The following is a 22221-nucleotide window of genomic DNA, read 5'->3' as shown; positions in this document are numbered from 1 at the left end:
CGAGCCCTGTAGGGAGCGCAGCCCGATAGCTGGCAGGAAAAGCGATGTAGGAAACTTTACCGGCATATTGTAATTTATTTCACTAACTTAATTGTATGGACATACGCATGTCAATATAACAGGTGTGGGATGCGTCCGGTATACTGTCCATACATTTAAAACTGGATAATAAACTACATACTCCACCCATAAGACTCACTCGCTGCATAGACACTGGCTTACCCGAGCTGTGGATACTTCCGGAGGACCAAATATGAATGAGAGGCGGAGAAGAGATAGGAGGCGAGATTCTGCGCTCAGCCTGCTGCGCGAGCAGAGAGAGGGGGGAGCTCATGGCGTCGCAGCATTCTGGGTTGGTTAATGCTATCAAGGATTCTTGGGACGTCCCTACCCTAACTTTAACCCCTACCCATACCATAACCCTTACTAAACCCTAACCTTAACCCTTACCTTGATCAAATGTAAACTTCAATGGGGTAGGGACGTCCCAAGGATCCCGATTAGCAATGACATTCTGGGTCCGACTAGAACCAATCCATGTTGAGTAAACAGTGGGCAGCTACTGTATACGTTATGAGATCAGATCAGATCACCATTTAATCCAAAGACATGTAACCTTAGAAAATGCAAAAGATTGATGTGTGCGCGTGCGCGTGCGCGAGCAAGATATCAGGGTGTCCTAATTGTTGTGAGAATCAAGTGTTTATCTCTATTTCATTTCAATTACATGAAATATCATGAAATATCACAATCATTACATCACAAAAAAACGTTGTTTTTATTTCAAACCTTCACATCAATAGAACTTCCAAGCCTCAGAGCTTGGTGTGTCAACAACATAAGGAGGAGAAGTATCCTGAGGGCCACCTTGGGGCAGGGACACACTATGTAAAAACAAAACAACAGGTAAGGTCAGTCAGATCCCACAGTGGGAGGAGTCAGAGTCACACCATAACAACACATGAAGTGAACATTTGAACACAGGAGGCTGCTGAGGGGAGGACGGCTCATAATAATGTCTGGAACCGTGCAAATGAAATGGCATCGAATGGAAACCATGTGTTTGATGTATTTGATACCATTCCACCTATCCGCTCCAGTCATTAACATGAGCTCGTTCTCCCCAATTAAGGTGCCACCAACCTCCTGTGCATTTGAACTATATGAATGATTACTATGACTATATTTTACTTCTGTATTAATGCATGTATTATCATGAACACACGTATTATTAAGACATGTAGAGCCTATCATTGGTACAGGCTGAGAGAGAGGGGGACAGGCGATAGGGATAGGGCTGTTGGGGTATTACTCCAGGTCTGCAAGGGAGCAGGTTTCGATCTCCGACACCAGCCGATGAGGGAACAGTTTGTACTGCAGCCAGGTGGGTTCTGGGACACAGAAGGAGGGAGGTGACAGACATGTTACATCAAATGAAGACAATATAAGTATACCCAGAGGTCTCCTGCCCACTGAACAGTCACATAGAAAGACGAGGAAGGCACCAAGGGTTTACCATAGATAATGGTAGACAGGGCACCAGTTCTGGGGTCCCAACTCACCCAGGTAGCAGAAGGGGGGGTTGAGCCTGCCGTCGAAGCAGGTCTGTGTGTACGGGAAGCTGCACTGCTTCCTTGAGTGTTTACAGTAGAATGTCACGCTCTCCCCGTGAGGAACCACCGAGTCTGTCACGTCATAGGGCCAACGCTTCAGCCCACCAATCAGAACACGGCTCCGCTCCGCTGGGATTGGACAGCGCGCTAAGAACAGGAAGTACAGGATGAAGAACAAAGGTCAATATTCTATCTACTCTCTCTCTCTCTCTCTCTCTCTCTCTCTCTCTCTCTCTCTCTCTCTCTCTCTCTCAATTCAATTTCAATTTCAATTTCAATTTCAATTTAAGGGCTTTATTGGCATGGGAAACGTGTGTTAACATTGCCAAAGCAAGTGAAGTAGATAGTAAACAAAAGTGAAATAAACAATAAATATTAACAGTAAACATTACATTCAGAAGTTTCAAAAGAATAAAGACATTTCAAATGTCATATTATGTACAGTGGGGAAAAAAAGTATTTAGTCAGCCACCAATTGTGCAAGTTCTCCCACTCAAAAAGATGAGAGAGGCCTGTAATTTTCATCATAGGTACACGTCAACTATGACAGACAAATTGAGGAAAAGAAATCCAGAAAATCACATTGTAGGATTTTTAATGAATTTATTTGCAAATTATGGTGGAAAATAAGTATTTGGTCACCTACAAACAAGCAAGATTTCTGGCTCTCACAGACCTGTAACTTCTTCTTTAAGAGGCTCCTCTGTCCTCCACTCGTTACCTGTATTAATGGCACCTGTTTGAACTTGTTATCAGTATAAAAGACACCTGTCCACAACCTCAAACAGTCACACTGCAAACTCCACTATGGCCAAGACCAAAGAGCTGTCAAAGGACACCAGAAAAAAAAATGGTAGACCTGCACCAGGCTGGGAAGACTGAATCTGCAATAGGTAAGCAGCTTGGTTTGAAGAAATCAACTGTGGGAGCAATTATTAGGAAATGGAAGACATACAAGACCACTGATAATCTCCCTCGATCTGGGGCTCCACGCAAGATCTCACCCCGTGTGGTCAAAATTATCACAAGAACGGTGAGCAAAAATCCCAGAACCACACGGGGGGACCTAGTGAATGACCTGCAGACAGCTGGGACCAAAGTAACAAAGCCTACCATCAGTCACACACTACGCCGCCAGGGACTCAAATCCTGCAGTGCCAGACGTGTCCCCCTGCTTAAGCCAGTACATGTCCAGGCCCGTCTGAAGTTTGCTAGAGTGCATTTGGATGATCCAGAAGAGGATTGGCAGAATATCATATGGTCAGATGAACCCAAAATATAACTTTTTGGTAAAAACTCAACTCGTCGTGTTTGGAGGACAAAGAATGCTGAGTTGCATCCAAAGAACACCATAACTACTGTGAAGCATGATGGTGGAAACATCATGCTTTGGGGCAGTTTTTCTGCAAAGGGACCAGGACGACTGATTCGTGTAAAGGAAAGAATGAATGGGGCCATGTATCGTGAGATTTTGAGTGAAAACCTCCTTCCATCAGCAAGGGCATTGAAGATGAAACGTGGCTGGGTCTTTCAGCATGACGATGATCCCAAACACACCACCCGGGCAACGAAGGAGTGGCTTCGTAAGAAGCATTTCAAGGTCCTGGAGTGGCCTAGCCAGTCTCCAGATCTCAACCCCATAGAAAATCTTTGGAGGGAGTTGAAAGTACGTGTTGCCCAGCGACAGCCCCAAAACATCACTGCTCTAGAGGAGATCTGCATGGAGGAATGGGCCAAAATACCAGCAAAAGTGTGTGAAAACCTTGTGAAGACTTACAGAAAACGTTTGACCTGTGTCATTGCCAACAAAGGGTATATAACAAAGTATTGAGAAACTTTTGTTATTGACCAAATACTTATTTTCCACCATAATTTGCAAATAAATTCATTAAAAACCCTACAATGTGATTTTCTGGATTTTTTTTTCTCAATTTGTCTGTCATAGTTGACGTGTACCTATGATGAAAATTACAGGCCTCTCTCATCTTTTTAAGTGGGAGAACTTGCACAATTGGTGGCTGACTAAATACTTTTTTCCCCCACTGTATATATACAGTGTTGTAACAATGTGCAAATAGTTAAAGTACAAATGGGAAAATAAATAAACATAAATATGGGTTGTATTTACAATGGTGTTTGTTCTTCACTGGTTGCCCTTTTTTTTGTGGCAACAGGTCACAAATCTTGCAGCTGTGATGGCACACTGTGGTTTTTCACCCAGTAGATAAGGGAGTTTATCAAAACTGGGTTTGTTTTCAAATTCTTTCTGGATCGCTGTAATCTGAGGGAAATATGTGTCTCTAATATGGTCATACATTTGGCAGGAAGTTAGGAAGTGCAGCTCAGTTTCCACCTCATTTTGTGGGCAGTGTGCACATAGCCTGTCTTCTCTTGAGAGCCAGGTCTGCCTACGGTGGCCTTTCTCAATAGCAAGGCTATGCTCACTGAGTCTGTACATAGTCAAAGCTTTCCTTAAGTTTGGGTCAGTCACAGTGGTCAGGTATTCTGCCACTGTGTACTCTCTGTTTAGGGCCAAATAGCATTCTAGTTTGCTCTGTTTTTTTGTTTGTTCTTTCCAATGTGTCAAGTAATTCTCTTTTTGTTTTCTCATGATTTGGTTGGGTCTAATTGTGTTGTTGTTGTTGTTGTTGTTGTCCTGGGGCTTTGTGGGGTCTGTTTGTGTTTGTGAACAGAGCCCCAGGACAAGCTTACTTAGGGGACTCTTCTCCAAGTTGATCTCTCTGTAGGTGATGGCTTTGTTATGGAAGGTTTGGGAATCGCTTCCTTTTAAGTGGTTATAGAATTTAACGGCTCTTTTCTGGATTTTGATAATTAGCGGGTATTGGCCTAATTCTCTCTCTCTCTCTCTCTCTCTCTCTCTCTCTCTCTCTCTCTCTCTCTCTCTCTCTCTCTCTCTCTCTCTCTCTCTCTCTCTCTCTCTCTCTCTCTCTCTCTCTCTCTCTCTCTCTCTCTCTCTCTCTCACACACACACACACACAACAGTGGGCACTGTGTGTATCAGGTAGGTCTCACCTCTGCAGTAGGGCACTGCGCTCCAGGTGCCGTTGGACTGGCAGGTGACCCGGTTGGGTCCATCCAGCAGGTGGTTCTTCTTACAGAGGTAATAAATGGCATCGCCCACATCGTACTCAGTCCTCTGTACCGCCACCAGGTACCCCTGGTTCACCTCCTGGGGGGGCGGGCACCACACCCCTGGAACAGGAGAGAGAAGGTCACTGTATATGCACATTTACCAGACCAGGATTGAAGAAAATTGCTGAATGAATTTGCGAGAGATGTTATTCTCTGTTTAGGCCAGAAGGTGGCAGTAAAATACTATGAAACATAACAACAGAACTTGCAGTCTCTCACTCACACACATAAAAAGACACACACACACACACACAAAGTAGAACGATTTAGAAGTGCAGAGTACAATAACCTCCTCCGCAAAATACACACATACAAACACACAACCACACATACACACACTCACACTCAAAAGTCCCAATCCATCCACCCACACGCCAACCATCATTTTCCATGGCTCTGATGCTCTCCCTCTGCTTGCCTGCTTGCGCTCTCTCTATCAAACACTATACATTATAAAACACACACACTTACTTTGACAGATGGGGTGAGGGTACTGCCAGGTCTGGTCAATATTACAGAGATTCTCACTGTTTCCCACCAGCTCCCTGGAGAGAGAAGGTGGGGGGGGGGGGGCATGAGAGAGAGAATGAGCAAGAGAGACAGAGAGAGAGGGAGAAAGAGAGAGGGAGAGAGAGAGACAGAGAGAGAGGGAGAAAGAGAGATACAGAGAGAGAGGGTGGTTATATGACTAATTGACTGGTAATAAACTAAGTGGTTCACCTCTCTGTTGGCTCTGTCTCAGAAGGTGTGTATTTTGAATAAGATACATGATTCCAACTGACATACGCATTCGGATGTGATTCGGATGTGACTCTCTCTCTCTCTCTCTCTCTCTCTCTCTCTCTCTCTCTCTCTCTCTCTCTCTCTCTCTCTCTCTGTCTCTGTCTGTCTCTCTCTCTCTCTCTCTCTCTCTCTCTCTCTCTCTTTCTCTCTCTCTCTCTCTCTCTCTCTCTCTCTCTCTCTCTCTCTCTGTCTCAAACCTCTCATCCTGTCTCTCGCTCTCCCACCGTGCCTCTTCCAACCGCTCTTGTTCTCATCCCTACCTTCTCTCCTTCCCTCCCTCCCTCCCTCCCTCCCTCTCTCACCCAGACAGACAGGTGTAGCGGATGGTTGTTCCAGCGACTGCGGATCCATGGACGCTGAAGGTGTCAGTCACCTCCTCAGGTAAAGGACATGAGACCTGGGGGGAAGTGGGGGCTACAGAGGGGGCAGATGTAGAAGCACATGAGGGAGGGAGGGGGGAAGAGAAAGGTGGAAGAGAGGGGAAAAGAGGTTAAGAAGAAAGGAGAGAGGAACAGAGAGAGGGGGAGGAAAAGGGAGCACAGCACAACAAGGACAAAACATCTGTAACAAAACACATTTGTACATTCTGTTCAATTTAGTCACTAGGTTCACACACACACCCACTCAGACACACACACATACACACACATACACACACACGGTGCTGATGATGTTTTGCAGTGCCTTCAGAAAGTATTCACACCCCTTGACCTTTTCCACATGTTATGTTTCAATTTAAAATTGATTACATTTAGATTTTGTGTCACTGATCTACACACAATACCCCATAATGTCAAAGTGGAATATGTTTTTAGAAATGTTTGCTAATTAATAAAAAAAATTCTAAGCTGAAAGGTCTTAAGTCAATAAGTATTCAACCCCTTTGTTATGGCAAGCCTAAATAACTTCAGGAGTAAACATTTGCTTAGCAAGTCACATAATATCCTCTTTTCCCCTCTTTTCCCCTCTCTTCCGATCCTCGTTTGTTAAGTCTAATGACACTGCTGGTCCTGCTCACACTGCCCTACCCTATGCTTTGACTTCTTTCTCCCCTCTCTCTCCAGATAAAATCCTGCGACTTGTGACTGCAGGCCGCCCAACAACCTGCCCGCTTGACCCCATCCCCTCCTCCCTTCTCCAGACCATCTCCGGTGACCTTCTCCCCTACCTCACCTCGCTGATCAACTCATCCTTGACCGCTGGCCATGTCCCTTCCGTCTTCAAGAGAGCGAGAGTTGCTCCCCTTCTCAAAAAACCAACACTCGACCCCACTGATGTCAACAACTACAGACCAGTATCCCTTCTTTCTTTTCTTTCCAAAACTATTGAGCGTGCCGTCTTTAGCCAACTCTCTTGCTATCTCTCTCAGAATGACCTTCTTGATCCAAACCAATCAGGTTTCAGGACTGGTCATTCAACTGAGACTGCTCTTCTCTGTGTCACGGAGACTCTCCGCACTGCTAAAGCTAACTCTCTCTCCTCTGCTCTTGTCCTTCTAGACCTGTCTGCTGCCTTTGATACTGTGAACCATCAGATCCTCCTCTCCACCCTCTCCGAGCTGGGCATCTCCGGCGCGGCTCACTCCTGGATTGCGTCCTACCTGACCGGTTGCTCCTACCAAGTGGCGTGGCGAGAAGCTGTCTCCGCACCACGTGCTCTCACCACTGGTGTCCCCCAGGGCTCAGTTCTAGGCCCTCTCCTTTTCTCCCTATACACCAAGTCACTTGGCTCTGTCATATCCTCACATGGCCTTTCATATCATTGCTACGCTGACGATACACAACTAATCTTCTCCTTTCCCCCTTCTGATAACCAGGTGGCGAATCGCATCTCTGCATGTCTGGCAGACATATCAGTATGGATGACGGATCACCACCTCAAGCTGAACCCTGGCAAGACGGAGCTGCTCTTCCTCCCGGGGAAGGACTGCCCGTTCCATGATCTCGCCATCACGGTTGACAACTCCGCTGTGTCCTCCTCCCAGAGTGCGAAGAGCCTAGGCGTGACCCTGGACAACACCCTGTCATTCTCCGCCAACATCAAGGCGGTGACCCGATCCTGCAGGTTCATGCTCTACAACATTCGGAGAGTACGACCCTGCCTTACACAGGAAGCGGCACAGGTCCTAATCCAGGCACTTGTCATCTCCCGTCTGGACTATTGCAACTCGCTGTTGGCTGGCCTCCCTGCCTGTGCCATTAAACCCCTACAACTCATCCAGAATGCCGCAGCCCGTCTGGTGTTCAACCTTCCCAAGTTCTCTCACGTCACCCCCCTCCTCCGCACACTCCACTGGCTTCCAGTTGAAGCTCGCATCCGCTACAAGACCATGGTGCTTGCCTATGGAGCAGTGAGGGGAACGGCACCTCTGTACCTTCAGGCTCTGATCAGTCCCTACACCCAAACGAGGGCATTGCGTTCATCCACCTCTGGCCTGCTGGCTCCCCTTCCTCTGCGGAAGCATAGTTCCCGCTCAGCCCAGGCAAAACTGTTCACTGCTCTGGCACCCCAATGGTGGAACAAGCTCCCTCACGACGCCAGGACAGCGGAGTCACTCACCACCTTCCGGAGACATTTGAAACCCCACCTCTTTAAGGAATACCTGGGATAGGATAAAGTAATCCTTCTAACCCCCCCCCCCCAAATTGTAAAGTGGTTATCCCACTGGCTATAGGGTAAACGCACCAATTTGTGAGTCGCTCTGGCTAAGAGCGTCTGCTAAATGACGTTAATGTGCCCTTGAGCAAGGCACTTAACCCTAATTGCTCCTGTAAGTCGCTCTGGATAAGAGCGTCTGCTAAATGACTAAAATGTACAAATGTAAATGTAATAATAAGTTGCATGGACTAACTCTGTGTGCAATAATGGTGTTTATTAACATGATTTTTGAATGACTACCTCATCTCTGTACCCCACACCTACAATTATCTGTAAGGTCCCTCAGTCGAGCAGTGAATTTCAAACACAGATTCAACCACAAAGACCAGGGAGGTTTTCCAATGCCTCACAAAGAAGGGCACCTATTGGTAGATGGGTAAAAATGAAAAAAGCCAACATTTAATATCCCTTTGAGCATGGTGAAGTTATTAATGACCCTTTGGATGGTGTATCAATACACCCAGTAGCTACAAAGATACAAGCGTACTTCCTAACTCAGTTGCCAGAGAGGAAGGAAACCGCTCAGGGATTTCACCATGAGGCCAATGGTGACATTAAAACAGTTACAGAGTTAAATGGTTGTGATAGGAGGAAACTTGTAGTTACTCCACAATACTAACCTAAATGACAGAGTGAAAAGAAGAAAGCCTGTACAGAATCGAAATATTCCAAAACATGCATCCTGTTTGCAATAAGGCACTAAAGTAATACAGCAAAAAATGTGGCAAAGAAATTAAAATGTTGTCCTGAATACAAAGCATTATGTTTGGGGCAAATCCAACACAACACATTACTGAGTACCCCTCTTCATATTTTCAAGCATGGTGGTGGCTGCATCATGTTATGGGTATGCTTGTCATCATCAAGGACTAGGGAGTTTTTTAGAATAAAAAGAAAATGAATAGAGATAAGCACAGGCAAAGTCTGAGAGGAAAACCTGGTTCAATCTGCTTTCCAACAGACACTGGGAGACAAATCCACCTTTCAACTGGACAATAACCTAAAACGCAAGGCCAATTATACACTGGAGTTGCTTACCAAGATGACATTGAATGTTCCTAAGTGGCCTAGTTACAGTTTTGACTGAAATCGGCTTGAAAATCTATGGCAAGACTTGAAAATGTGTCTGTGTGTGTAAAAATACACACACAGACACACAGCCACACACATTCACTCACACACACACACACACACACACACACACACACACACACACACACACACACACACACACACACACACACAGCCACACACATTCACTCACACACACACACACACACACACACACACACACACACACACACACACACACACACACACACACACACACACACACACACACACACAAAGTAGTGTGTAGCTAATGTGAATTATGGGATTGAGAGCAGGAAACACAGTAAACAGGGATTAGTGGAATGGGGGGGGACTCCTCTTCAGGATACATAGCGGTCAACACCTCACATGTCCCTTTAACTGGCCAGGTCACTCATATAACAATAACCTCTGTAGGTTATACAGTGGGGGAAAAAAGTATTTAGTCAGCCACCAATTGTGCAAGTTCTCCCACTTAATAAGATGAGAGAGGCCTGTAATTTTCATCATAGGTACACATCAACTATGACAGACAAATTGAGGGAAGAAAATCCAGAAAATCACATTGCAGGATTTTTTATGAATTTATTTGCAAATTATGGTGGAAAATAAGTATTTGGTCACCTACAAACAAGCAAGATTTCTGGCTCTCACAGACCTGTAACTTCTTCTTTAAGAGGCTCCTCTGTCCTCCACTCGTTACCTGTATTAATGGCACCTGTTTGAACTTGTTATCAGTATAAAAGACACCTGTCCACAACCTCAAACAGTCACACTCCAAACTCCAGTATGGCCAAGACCAAAGAGCTGTCAAAGGACACCAGAAACAAAATTATAGACCTGCACCAGGGTGGGAAGACTGAATCTGCAATAGGTAAGCAGCTTGGTTTGAAGAAATCAACTGGGGAGCAATTATTAGGAAATGGAAGACATACAAGACCACTGATAATCTCCCTCGATCTGGGGCTCCACGCAAGATCTCACCCCGTGGGGTTAAAATGATCACAAGAACGGTGAGCAAAAATCCCAGAACCACACGGGGGGACCTAGTGAATGACCTACAGAGAGCTGGGACCAAAGTAACAAAGCCTACCATCAGTAACACACTACGCCGCCAGGGACCCAAATCCTGCAGTGCCAGACGTGTCCCCCTGCTTAAGCCAGTACATGTCCAGGCCCGTCTGAAGTTTGCTAGAGTGCATTTGGATGATCCAGAAGAGGATTGGAAGAATGTCATATGGTCAGATGAAACCAAAATAGAACTTTTTGGTAAAAACTCAACTCGTCGTGTTTGGAGGACAAAGAATGCTGAGTTGCATCCAAAGAACACCATACCTACTGTGAAGCATGGGGGTGGAAACATCATGCTTTGGGGCTGTTTTTCTGCAAAAGGACCAGGACGACTGATCCGTGTAAAGGAAAGAATGAATGGGGCCATGTATCGTGAGATTTTGAGTGAAAACCTCCTTCCATCAGCAAGGGCATTGAAGATGAAACGTGGCTGGGTCTTTCAGCATGACAATGATCCCAAACACACCGCCGGGCAACGAAGGAGTGGCTTCGTAAGAAGCATTTCAAGGTCCTGGAGTGGCCTAGCCAGTCTCCAGATCTCAACCCCATAGAAAATCTTTGGAGGGAGTTGAAAGTCCGTGTTGCCCAGCGACAGCCCCAAAACATCACTGCTCTAGAGGAGATCTGCATGGAGGAATGGGCCAAAATACCAGCAACAGTGTGTGAAAACCTTGTGAAGACTTACAGAAAACGTTTGACCTGTGTCATTGCCAACAAAGGGTATATAACAAAGTATTGAGAAACTTTTGTTATTGACCAAATACTTATTTTCCACCATAATTTGCAAATAAATTCATTAAAAATCCTACAATGTGATTTTCTGGAGAAAAAAATCTCATTTTGTCTGTCATAGTTGACGTGTACCTATGATGAAAATTACAGGCCTCTCTCATCTTTTTAAGTGGGAGAACTTGCACAATTGGTGGTTGACTAAATACTTTTTTTTCCCACTGTAGGTGTTGCAGGTTGTCGTAGCTATGAGTCAGGAAAATGAATATCCTCCGTGGAAAAAAGGAATCTGAAAATAGATGATTGTAACTAGCTGATAAGCATGCATACTGCTGCAGAGAGAGAGAGAGAGAGAGAGAGAGAGAGAGAGAGAGAGAGAGAGAGAGAGAGAGAGAGAGAGAGAGAGAGAGAGAGAGTGAGAGAGAGAGAGAGAGAGAGAGAGCTCAAAGACATTGCTCCTGCATTTTTAACAAAAAATATAGATTTAGAGTTAGATAAAGTAGGATTTTTTGGCAGGGACATATACAGGATGCTACCCTCCACAACATAACCTTTATTCCAAACCAAAACTCCAAACCTACAACCTGATTTTGGACGGAATTACCTGGAAAGCTTTCTACTACCAAGGATTACTATTCTCAAACTATACAGCAAATGCTCTGGAAAACAAACAGAAACCTGAAAACACCATCCAACCTGGAACTGAGTGAGTAATGTTTAGTATGAAGCTATTTTTCACTTTCAAAAACCAAGAAGAAAAATTCATTACAATGATATATTTTATATTATAAGGACTGAATTCTAAGGCTAACAAGCTTAAGCTTGCTACAAAGAGATACAATTTCAATTAGCACTGACGTGTGAAGTGAGAGGTGTCAAAGCCCTTGAGCCCAACAATGGCAGGAGAGTCGTACAGTCTACCCCAACTAGAGGCCTTAGAAGAGGCCTTAGAAGCACCCCCCCACTGTTCAGAGGTCATTAAAATACAGTACCCTCTGAATGTAAAAAACGACAAGACACGAAAAGAGTACAAATTGAAACTTCTTTTGGGGAAGCACAAGACACTTTTTGCTGATTTGTATAAAAATGGGAACATAAGCAACCTTATCTTCCACACAGACCATCCCCTGGCATGGCACAGTGCTATACTAGCACACTACCCCTCTGTTAAGAGGGGGGGTGTTAGCGACGGGTGGAAACTCAGGATACTGGACAACGAGGACTCTGAGTCGTCTAATATTAATCTCTATAAATCTGGAACCGTTTTGGTTCAAGGCAACACCAAACAGTTCCAGCTGGACTTTCACCTAATCAAAGAAATAGCTCAGCAGGAGAAGCTGTCCCTTGAGAAAGATACCCCTACCCCGAGCGGGTCAGACCAGACCTCTTCATTAAATAACCCCACAGAGCAACCCCAAGCAGAAACTCAACTTCCCAGCACAGAGTACTACTCCCTCATTGAAATGAAGGATAAATTCACCCAGCTGGAGGTAAGGCAGGTGGAGCTGGAACAGCAGGTGAACACACTCCAGTCAGCACAGACCCAGACAACAGTCCAGCACAACAACACCCCCTTAACTAGACCTGGAGAGCTGCAGGTGGAGAGAGACATGTCTGCACTCTGGACTGTGGTGAGACAACATCAACAGGAGAAAGAGCAGGAGCAGGAGAAGAACAGAGCACTAGAGGAGAGGATCAGAGTGCTGGAGGAGAAGGTGAGAACGATGACGGGTGACATTGAACAACCCATTAGAGAACAGCCCACCTCAGATCCTGGCCAAAGTCTCGACACCGCAGCAGAACAGTACACCCTAGACCCTGACCATAGCCTCGACATCACACCCAGACAAACAAATGAAGAACCCCAAGCCCTGGGGACCCCAACCCCTCTGAGCAACCCCCCAGTCAGACACCCTGATAGCCCTCATGACGACCCCCCCACACCCACTGAGGACATACACAAGTCACAGATTGTACTCCTTATGGACTCAAACGGGAAATACATACAAGAAAATAAACTTTTTCCAAAACACACAGTGTCTAAACTCTGGTGTCCAAATACCCAGCGCGCCCTAGACCTTCTGTCTAAGGACCGACTAGGATCACCCAGCCACATAATAATACACACAGGCACAAACGACCTGAGAACACAGCAGGAAAGGGTGGCCACATCACTCAAGGGCGTGATAGAAAAAGCTTCTTCTACTTTCCCCAACGCACAAGTGGTTATCTCAACCCTGTTACCACGAAAAGACTTCCACCCTGCTACCATACAGCGGGTAAACGCAAGTATTTCCCGTGACTGTGCATCAAAACCAAATGTCTTCCTGGCCCACCACTCCACCCTGGACGTGAACAGCCTTTACGACCAGGTCCACCTATACAAGGCAGGAGTGCCCACCTTCGCCCGGACCCTAAAGGATATCGCCCTCAACCGCAGACCCAACACCTCACACAGGAGCAACAGATCAACAGACACCCCGCCCAGACCAGCGAGACACTCTCCCAGACCTGCGGGACCCCCCCCAGGACCTACACATAGAGGACCCCCGCAGAGAGGACCTACATCCAGACCACAGCACCATCAACCACATCTACACCCCCACCCCAACCAATTAACTCCCCCCCAAGTCAACCATGCCCACACCCCATTTAGGCCCCCTCAGATCAGACCTATGCCCCTCCTACCCACCCCAAGCCCCCCACTCCCACAAAGAGGGCCTCAACATGAAAGTCACACATACGCCCAGGCCGTGAGCAGGCAAACAGGCCCAACACCCACTCTTACACTAGCGCAAGCCAATGGCATGTACCAGATGCTCAGCAGGCTCTGCTCACAATTACTGGCCTGAGGCCAAACCACACAACCAACAACATTAGACACTTTATGGAACACAAAGCCTTCACTATTTCATCCTGGAATATCCAAGGCCTGAGGTCATCTGCCTTTGGCCTAAAGAGCAGGAATCTGGACCAAAGAAATCAGAAATACAGACATTGTCATCCTACAAGAAACATGGTATAGAGGAGACGGACCCACTGGTTGCCCTCTAGGTTACAGAGAGCTGGTAGTCCCATCCACCAAACTACCAGGTGTGAAACAGGGAAGGGACTCAGGGGGTATGCTAATTTGGTATAGAGCAGACCTAACTCACTCTATTAAATTAATCAAAACAGGAACATTTTACATTTGGTTAGAAATTCAAAAGGAAATTATCTCAACTGAGAAAAATGTCCTCCTGTGTGCTACCTATATCCCCCCACTAGAATCCCCATACTTTAATGAAGACAGTTTCTCCATCCTGGAGGGGGAAATCAATAATTTCCAGACCCAGGGACATGTACTAGTCTGTGGCGACCTAAATGCCAGAACTGGACAAGAACCTGACACCCTCAGCACACAGGGGGACAAACACCTACCTGGAGGTGACAGCATTCCCTCCCCCATATGCCCCCCTAGGCACAACTACGACAACATAACCAACAAAAATGGGTCACGACTCCTGCAGCTCTGTCGCACACTGGGTATGTACATAGTCAATGGTAGGCTTCGAGGGGACTCCTATGGTAGGTACACCTATAGCTCATCTCTTGGCAGTAGTACTGTAGACTACTTTATCACTGACCTCAACCCAGAGTCTCTCAGAGCGTTCACAGTCAGCCCACTGACACCCCTATCAGACCACAGCAAAATCACAGTCTACTTGAACAGAGCAATACTCAATCATGAGGCATCAAAGCCAAAAGAACTGAATAATATTAAGAAATGCTATAGATGGAAGGAAAGTAGTGTTGAAACCTACCAAAAAACAATTAGGAAACAACAAATTCAATCCATTCTAGACAACTTCCTGGACAAAACGTTCCACTGTAATAGTGAAGGTGTAAACTTGGCAGTAGAAAACCTAAACAGTATATTTGACCTCTCAGCTTCCCTATCAAATCTAAAAATCTCTAACAGAAAACCAAAGAAAAGTAATAACAGTGATAAATGGTTTGATGAAGAATGCAAAAACCTAAGAAAGAAATTGAGAAACCTATCCAACCAAAAACATAGAGACCCAGAAAACCTGAGCCTACGCCACTATGGTGAATCACTAAAACAATACAGAAATACACTACGGAAAAAGAAGGAACAGCATGTCAGAAATCAGCTCAATGTAATTGAAGAATCCATAGACTCTAACCACTTCTGGGAAAATTGGAAAACACTAAACAAACAACAACACGAAGAGCTATCTATCCAAAACGGAGATGTATGGGTAAACCACTTCTCCAATCTTTTTGGCCCTATAACAGAGAACAAACAGCAAAAAAATATACATGATCAAATGCAAATCTTAGAATAAACTATTAAAGACTACCAGAACCCACTGGATTCTCCAATTTCATTGAATGAACTACAGGATAAAATACAAACCCTCCAACCCAAAAAGTCCTGTGGTGTTGATGGTATCCTCAATGAAATGATAAAATATACAGACCACAAATTTCAATTAGCTATACTTAAACTCTTTAACATCATCCTTAGCTCTGGCATCTTCCCCAACATCTGGAACCAAGGACTGATCACCCCAATCCACATAAGTGGAGACAAATTTGACCCCAATAACTACCGGGGGATATGCGTCAACAGCAACCTTGGGAAAATCCTCTGCATTATCATTAACAGCAGACTAGTTCATTTCCTCAGTGAAAACAATGTACTGAGCAAATGTCAAATTGGCTTTTTACCAAATTACCGTACGACAGACCACGTATTCACCCTGCACACCCTAATTGACAAACAAACAAACCAAAACAAAGGCAAAGTCTTCTCGTGCTTTGTTGATTTCAAAAAAGCTTTTGACTCAATTTGGCATGAGGGTCTGCTATACAAATTGATGGAAAGTGGGGTTGGGGGAAAAACATACGACATTATAAAATCCATGTACACAAACAACAAGTGTGCGGTTAAAATTGGCAAAAAACACACACATTTCTTTCCACAGGGCCGTGGGGTGAGACAGGGATGCAGTTTAAGTCCCACCCTCTTCAACATATATATCAACGAATTGGCGAGGGCACTAGAACAGTCTGCAGCACCCGGCCTCACCCTACTAGAATCTGAAGTCAAATGTCTTCTGTTTGCTGATGATCTGGTGCTTCTGTCACCAACCAAGGAGGGCCTACAGCAGCACCTAGATCTTCTGCACAGATTCTGTCAGACCTGGGCCCTGACAGTAAATCTCAGTAAGACAAAAATAATGGTGTTCCAGTTGCCAGGACCACAAATACAAATTCCATCTAGACACCGTTGCCCTAGAGCACACAAAAAACTATACATACCTCGGCCTAAACATCAGCGCCACAGGTAACTTCCACAAAGCTGTGAACGATCTGAGAGACAAGGCAAGAAGGGCCTTCTATGCCATCAAAAGGAACATAAAATTTGACATACCAATTAGGATCTGGCTAAAAATACTTGAATCAGTTATAGAACCCATTGCCCTTTATGGTTCTGAGGTCTGGGGTCCGCTCACCAACCAAGAATTCACAAAATGGGACAAACACCAAATTGAGACTCTGCATGCAGAATTCTGCAAAAACATCCTCCGTGTACAACGTAAAACACCAAATAATGCATGCAGAGCAGAATTAGGCCAATACCCGCTAATTATCAAAATCCAGAAAAGAGCCGTTAAATTCTATAACCACTTAAAAGGAAGCGATTCCCAAACCTTCCATAACAAAGCCATCACCTACAGAGAGATGAACTTGGAGAAGAGTCCCCTAAGTAAGCTTGTCCTGGGGCTCTGTTCACAAACACAAACAGACCCCACACAGCCCCAGGACAACAACAACAACAACACAACTAGACCCAACCAAATCATGAGAAAACAAAAAGAGAATTACTTGACACATTGGAAAGAACAAACAAAAAAACAGAGCAAACTAGAATGCTATTTGGCCCTAAACAGAGAGTACACAGTGGCAGAATACTTGACCACTGTGACTGACCCAAACTTAAGGAAAGCTTTGACTATGTACAGACTCAGTGAGCATAGCCTTGCTATTGAGAAAGGCCGCCGTAGGCAGACCTGGCTCTCAAGAGAAGACAGGCTATGTGCACACTGCCCACAAAATGAGGTGGAAACTGAGCTGCACTTCCTAACCTCCTGCCAAATGTATGACCATATTAGAGACACATATTTCCCTCAGATTACAGCGATCCACAAAGAATTCGAAAACAAACCCAATTTTGATAAACTCCCTTATCTACTGGGTGAAAAACCACAGTGTGCCATCACAGCTGCAAGATTTGTGACCTGTTGCCACAAGAAAAGGGCAACCAGTGAATAACAAACACCATTGTAAATACAACCCATATTTATGTTTATTTATTTTCCCATTTGTACTTTAACTATTTGCACATTGTTACAACACTGTATATATACATAATATGACATTTGAAATGTCTTTATTCTTTTGAAACTTCTGAGTGTAATGTTTACTGTTAATATTTATTGTTTATTTCACTTTTGTTTACTATCTACTTCACTTGCTTTGGCAATGTTAACACACGTTTCCCATGCCAATAAAGCCCTTAAATTGAAATTGAATTGAATTGAGTGACAGAGAGAGAGAGAGAGAGAGACAGAGAGAGAGAGAGAGAGAGAGAGAGAGAGAGTGACAGAAAGAGAGAGATGCGGCATTAGTTGTATAACCGCATGGATTGCTCATTCCTGGAAGTTTGAGTGCCTCTCGTTCATGGAAATATAAATATCAAGAGAGGCTCTTTGTAGAGGTGTTGAAGTGACCTCAGATTTATAGGGATGGATGTTGGATGGGTAGTTTGATATGCAGACTAACTACAGCAGGTAGAGAGAGGCTCTCTTCTGTGTAAAACTCTCCCTTAGACACACATGAGCAACATCAAAAGGGGTCAGTTCACTGAGTGTTATTGAAACATATCTAATCCTATACGTAGCTATATAAATCCTGTGTGTAACTAAGTATGAGCGGGGTGAGTGAGTTGAGTGTGTGGCTGTATGGGGAGTGTGTGTGAGTGCCTGGAGCTGGGTTGGTTCAGTGTTCTAACTGTGGCCCTCTTCTCTGTGCTCTCCAGCCTCCTTCCCTGCCTGCCTACCTGCCTGCCTGCCTGCCTGCCTGCCTGCCTGCCTGCCTGCCTGCCTGCCTGCCTGCCTGCCTGCCTGCCTGCCTACCTACCTGCCTGCCTGCCTGCCTGCCTGCCTGCCTGCCTGCCTGCCTACCTACCTGCCTGCCTGCCTGCCTGCCTGCCTGCCTACCTGCCTGCCTGCCTGCCTGCCTGCCTGCCTGCATGCCTGCCTGCCTGCCTGCCTGCCTGCCTGCCTGCCTACCTGCCTGCCTGCCTGCCTGCCTACCTGCCTGCCTGCCTGCCTGCCTGCCTGCCTGCCTGCCTCCCACACAGCCAGGGTCCAGTGTGAAACTACTGCTGCCTGACAGGTACATCTGTTTTAAAGGAGTGGTAGTGAAAGCAGAGAGATGTCCAGGTAGCCAAGCTGTGCACCTCTTTCCCAATCAAGTCCACCACACACACACACACACACACACACACACACACACACTGCACACTTCTCTCTACAGCCCAGTTCTGCTTCACCAAACAAACACAGTAAATAGCCCAGAGCTGCTTGCTTGTCCTTGGCTCTCTCTGAGGGGAGATACCTTATCAGGGGCCTCTCAGATGGAAAAGGATGAGAGGAGAAGAGGATGAGAGGAAGAGAGGTTGAGACAGGAGAGGAGAAGAGGGAACAGCATGGCCCAGAGCTGCATGAGCAAGAGAGCTCTCTGACTGTGATCCGTCGCCCACACACATCACACACACACACACAAACACACACACACACACATCACACACAAACACACACACACACATACATCACACACACACACACAAACACACACACACACATCACACACACACAAACACACACACACACATCACACACAAACACACACACACATACATCACACACACACACACAAACACACACACACACAAACAGCTCTTTGACACTCTATCTGTGATCCACCTCCCACACACATTCAATGTATATACAAAATATCTTCCTTTCTCTCTCTCCCCCCTCTCTTTCTCTTTCTTTCTCTCTCTCTCTCTCCCCCCTCTCTCTTTCTCTTTCTTTCTCTCTCTCGCCCCTCTCTCTCTTTTGCTCTCCCCTCTCTCTCTCTCTCTCTCCCCCTCTCTCTCTCTCTCTCTCGCTCTCCCCTCTCTCTCTCTCGCTCTCCCCTCTCTCTCTCTCGCTCTCCCCTCTCTCTCTCTCTCTCTCTCTCTCTCTCTCTCTCTCTCTCTCTCTCTCTCTCTCTCTCTCTCTCTCTCTCTCTCTCTCTCTCTCTCACTCTCTCTCTCTCTCTCTCTCTCTCTTAAACACACACACATACACACAGCTATTTGACACTCTGACAGTGATCTACCGCCCACTGCCTTGCAATAAGCACGAAGGAGCACAGCTCAAATAAACTCATAGACAAATGTACAGAATACACACAGGAAGACACCCAGCCAACCTAGTGCCAGTCTGTGTGAAGGAACTCTGTGAGACTGGGACACGGACACATACACACACATACAAACGCACACATATAACACTATAAGTACACACCCACAAACTCACACAATAGTGCACAGAGGACACAAATTCATGCAGACCTTCACACTCCTAAAAGACACACTTGACTCACACGCTGAAACACACAAAGGTTAAATAAAGGTTAAAAGAACACAACCAGGAGGAGATGAACACTAGAACATGCTCTTTCACCCTATCTGGCACGGACACACTGTGAACTAATCAAGCCCTGCCTCTTTCTGGACTGCAGTCCTAGTATCAACAGCTGATAGTCCCGTTGCTAAGGCAATGTAGAGAATGGGCCCTGGTTACACAATGTCTCAGTCTACGCAAGCAGACAAACTGCCAACAAAATAACACCATCACAGAGGCCCATTCCTGAGGTACACACACACACATAAACACACACACACCGCTCGCACACCTCACACACAGACACACACACATACAGACGCCCACACACACACACACACAAACACACACACACACACACACACACAGTGCCTTCATTCCTGATTCACCAATACACTCTTAGAATAGAGAGCCCCATAGAGGGTTCTACATGGAACACAAAAGGGTTCTACCTGGAACCAAAAAGGGTTCTCCTATGGGGGCAGCTGAAGAACCCTTTTTGAACCCTTTTTTCTAAGAGTGTGTCACAGATTCAGCCGAGGCTGCTCCTCCTCCTTGCTCGGGCAGGCTTCGGCGTTCGTCGTCACCGGAGTACTAGCTGCTACCGATCTATGTTTCTGTGTTCTACTTGTTTTGTCTTCATTGTACACACCTGGTTCCCAATATGTCTATAATTTGTTCCCTATTTAACCCTCTGGCTCCCACTGTGTTGTGTGCGTGTTTGTTCTATGTTTGGTGTTATCGACTGGTGAGCGGGATTGTCCTCCCTGCGTGGAGTTTATGTTCATTTGTTATTTACGAGTAAAGTACGTTGTCTACTAGCTCTGTGTCCTGCGCCTGACTCCGTCCTACCGCTACACACTGACGCCTGACAGAGTGAAAAGCTACCTCTGGGAAAAAATATCAATAGAATAGAACATGATGTAACAGATAGAAACAGACTGAATAGAACAGAGGGGGTTCTATTCCATTCACTGTGCAATCTACAGTATGGGCATTCCATTCCATTCTTTGGGGGCGGCAGGTAGCGTAGCGGTTAAGCGCGTTGGGCCAGTAAACTCCATTGAGCAAGGCAGTTAACCCCCCAACAACATCTGCTCCCCGAGCGCCGATGACATGGACGTTGATTAAGGCAGCCCCCCGCACCTCTCTGATTCAAAGGGGTTGGGTTAAATGCGGAAGACACAGTTGGGTTGAATGCATTCAGTTGTACAACTGACTAGGTACCCCCTTTCTCTTTTCTATTTCCAGGGTCCTTCCAATGAGCAGAGGTAATGTTATCTAAATTGCATCCAGAACATTCTGCCTCTCTGCACTGTTCTTGTACCCACCTGTGCAGTTGGGATCATCACTGCTCCATTGTCGGTCGCCTTGGCAACGACGGATGGCTGCATCCAAGCCGTTGGGCAACATGTAGCCTGGGTCACAACGCACCTCGAGGAGGGCAGAGAAGGAGGGAGTGGGAGAGAGGAGGGAAGCAACAAAGTTGTTCCCGGAGGGCAGGGGCCAGGGACAAGTACGACCTGGGGAAGGAAGAGATGGAGGAGATGGAGGAGTGGAGAGGTTGAAGAGGAGAGATAAGATCATCAAGAACAATTTAGAATGGGCCTAGTACGTTTTTGGACAGCTAAACTGAAAAGGAGGCACTTATAGATGGGGCATCACTGGTGATGATGTAAAGCCATGTCGAGTGCCTCATTTGGAACACACATGAACATGTGCAATGGTTTTAAAAAGAGTCCCTCGCAGCTGAGACCCAACTGACAAACCAGAACACACACTTACCTGGAGCCACACAGCTGAGGCCACACTGGCCGTCACACAGGCACTGGCGCTTGTTGCCACAGTCCTTGTCCTGTGTACAGGGTTTTGGACATGTCCTTCTCCGCTCGTTACCCAGCAGCCTCTCTGGACACGCCTCAGATGCCTCGACTAGGAGAGAGACAGAAGTGGAGTGATGTGGTCATCTAGCTCAGTTGGTAGGGCATGGTGATTGCAATGTAAGGGTGGTTGGTTTGATTCCCGGGACCACCCAAATGAGAAAGCTTTTTATGTCCGCATTACTTTAAGTCACTTTGGATAAAAGTGTCTACTAAATGGCATATATTACCATATTATGTCAGGGGTCTTCAACCTTTTCTTGCCCAGGGACCCCCTCCCAGGCAAACTGGCAACCCAGGGACCCCCATCATACGTTAGCCCCCCCAAAAAAATCACGTCTTGTCTTATCATCAGGTGAATGATAACGGCAAGGAGAAGTAATCAACATTTTAAAATGAATAGATTTGGTAGATAGTGTATCATTATTTTGACCTCCCCACATTATAATTGGAAGAGGAAGTGTAAACTCTAACATAGCCTATAAGTAACTCCAAACA

The 22221-nt window shown here is 45.9% G+C and overlaps 1 protein-coding gene across 1 annotated transcript in view; it reads right to left on the bottom strand.

Annotated features, from left to right (window-relative positions):
- Positions 1-756: 756 nt before the first annotated feature.
- The window catches only part of LOC311140466 (beta-2-glycoprotein 1-like), a 26837-nt gene continuing 5372 nt past the window's right edge, over positions 757-22221 (bottom strand). The window contains exons 2-8 of the mRNA XM_084175537.1: positions 21629-21775; positions 21175-21366; positions 5852-5963; positions 5238-5311; positions 4647-4826; positions 1563-1760; positions 757-1391 (exon numbers count right to left, since the gene is read on the bottom strand). Of these exons, the coding sequence (XP_084031663.1) occupies positions 1309-1391; positions 1563-1760; positions 4647-4826; positions 5238-5311; positions 5852-5963; positions 21175-21366; positions 21629-21775 (986 nt within the window). The 3' untranslated portion in view covers positions 757-1308. The remainder of the gene's footprint in view (positions 1392-1562; positions 1761-4646; positions 4827-5237; positions 5312-5851; positions 5964-21174; positions 21367-21628; positions 21776-22221) is intronic.

Source organism: Coregonus lavaretus (genome assembly GCF_964263955.1).
Source record: "Coregonus lavaretus genome assembly, chromosome: 13".
NCBI lineage: Eukaryota > Metazoa > Chordata > Actinopteri > Salmoniformes > Salmonidae > Coregonus > Coregonus lavaretus.
Note: the sequence above shows the minus strand (reverse complement) of the source record. Positions and strands in the feature narration are given on the sequence as shown.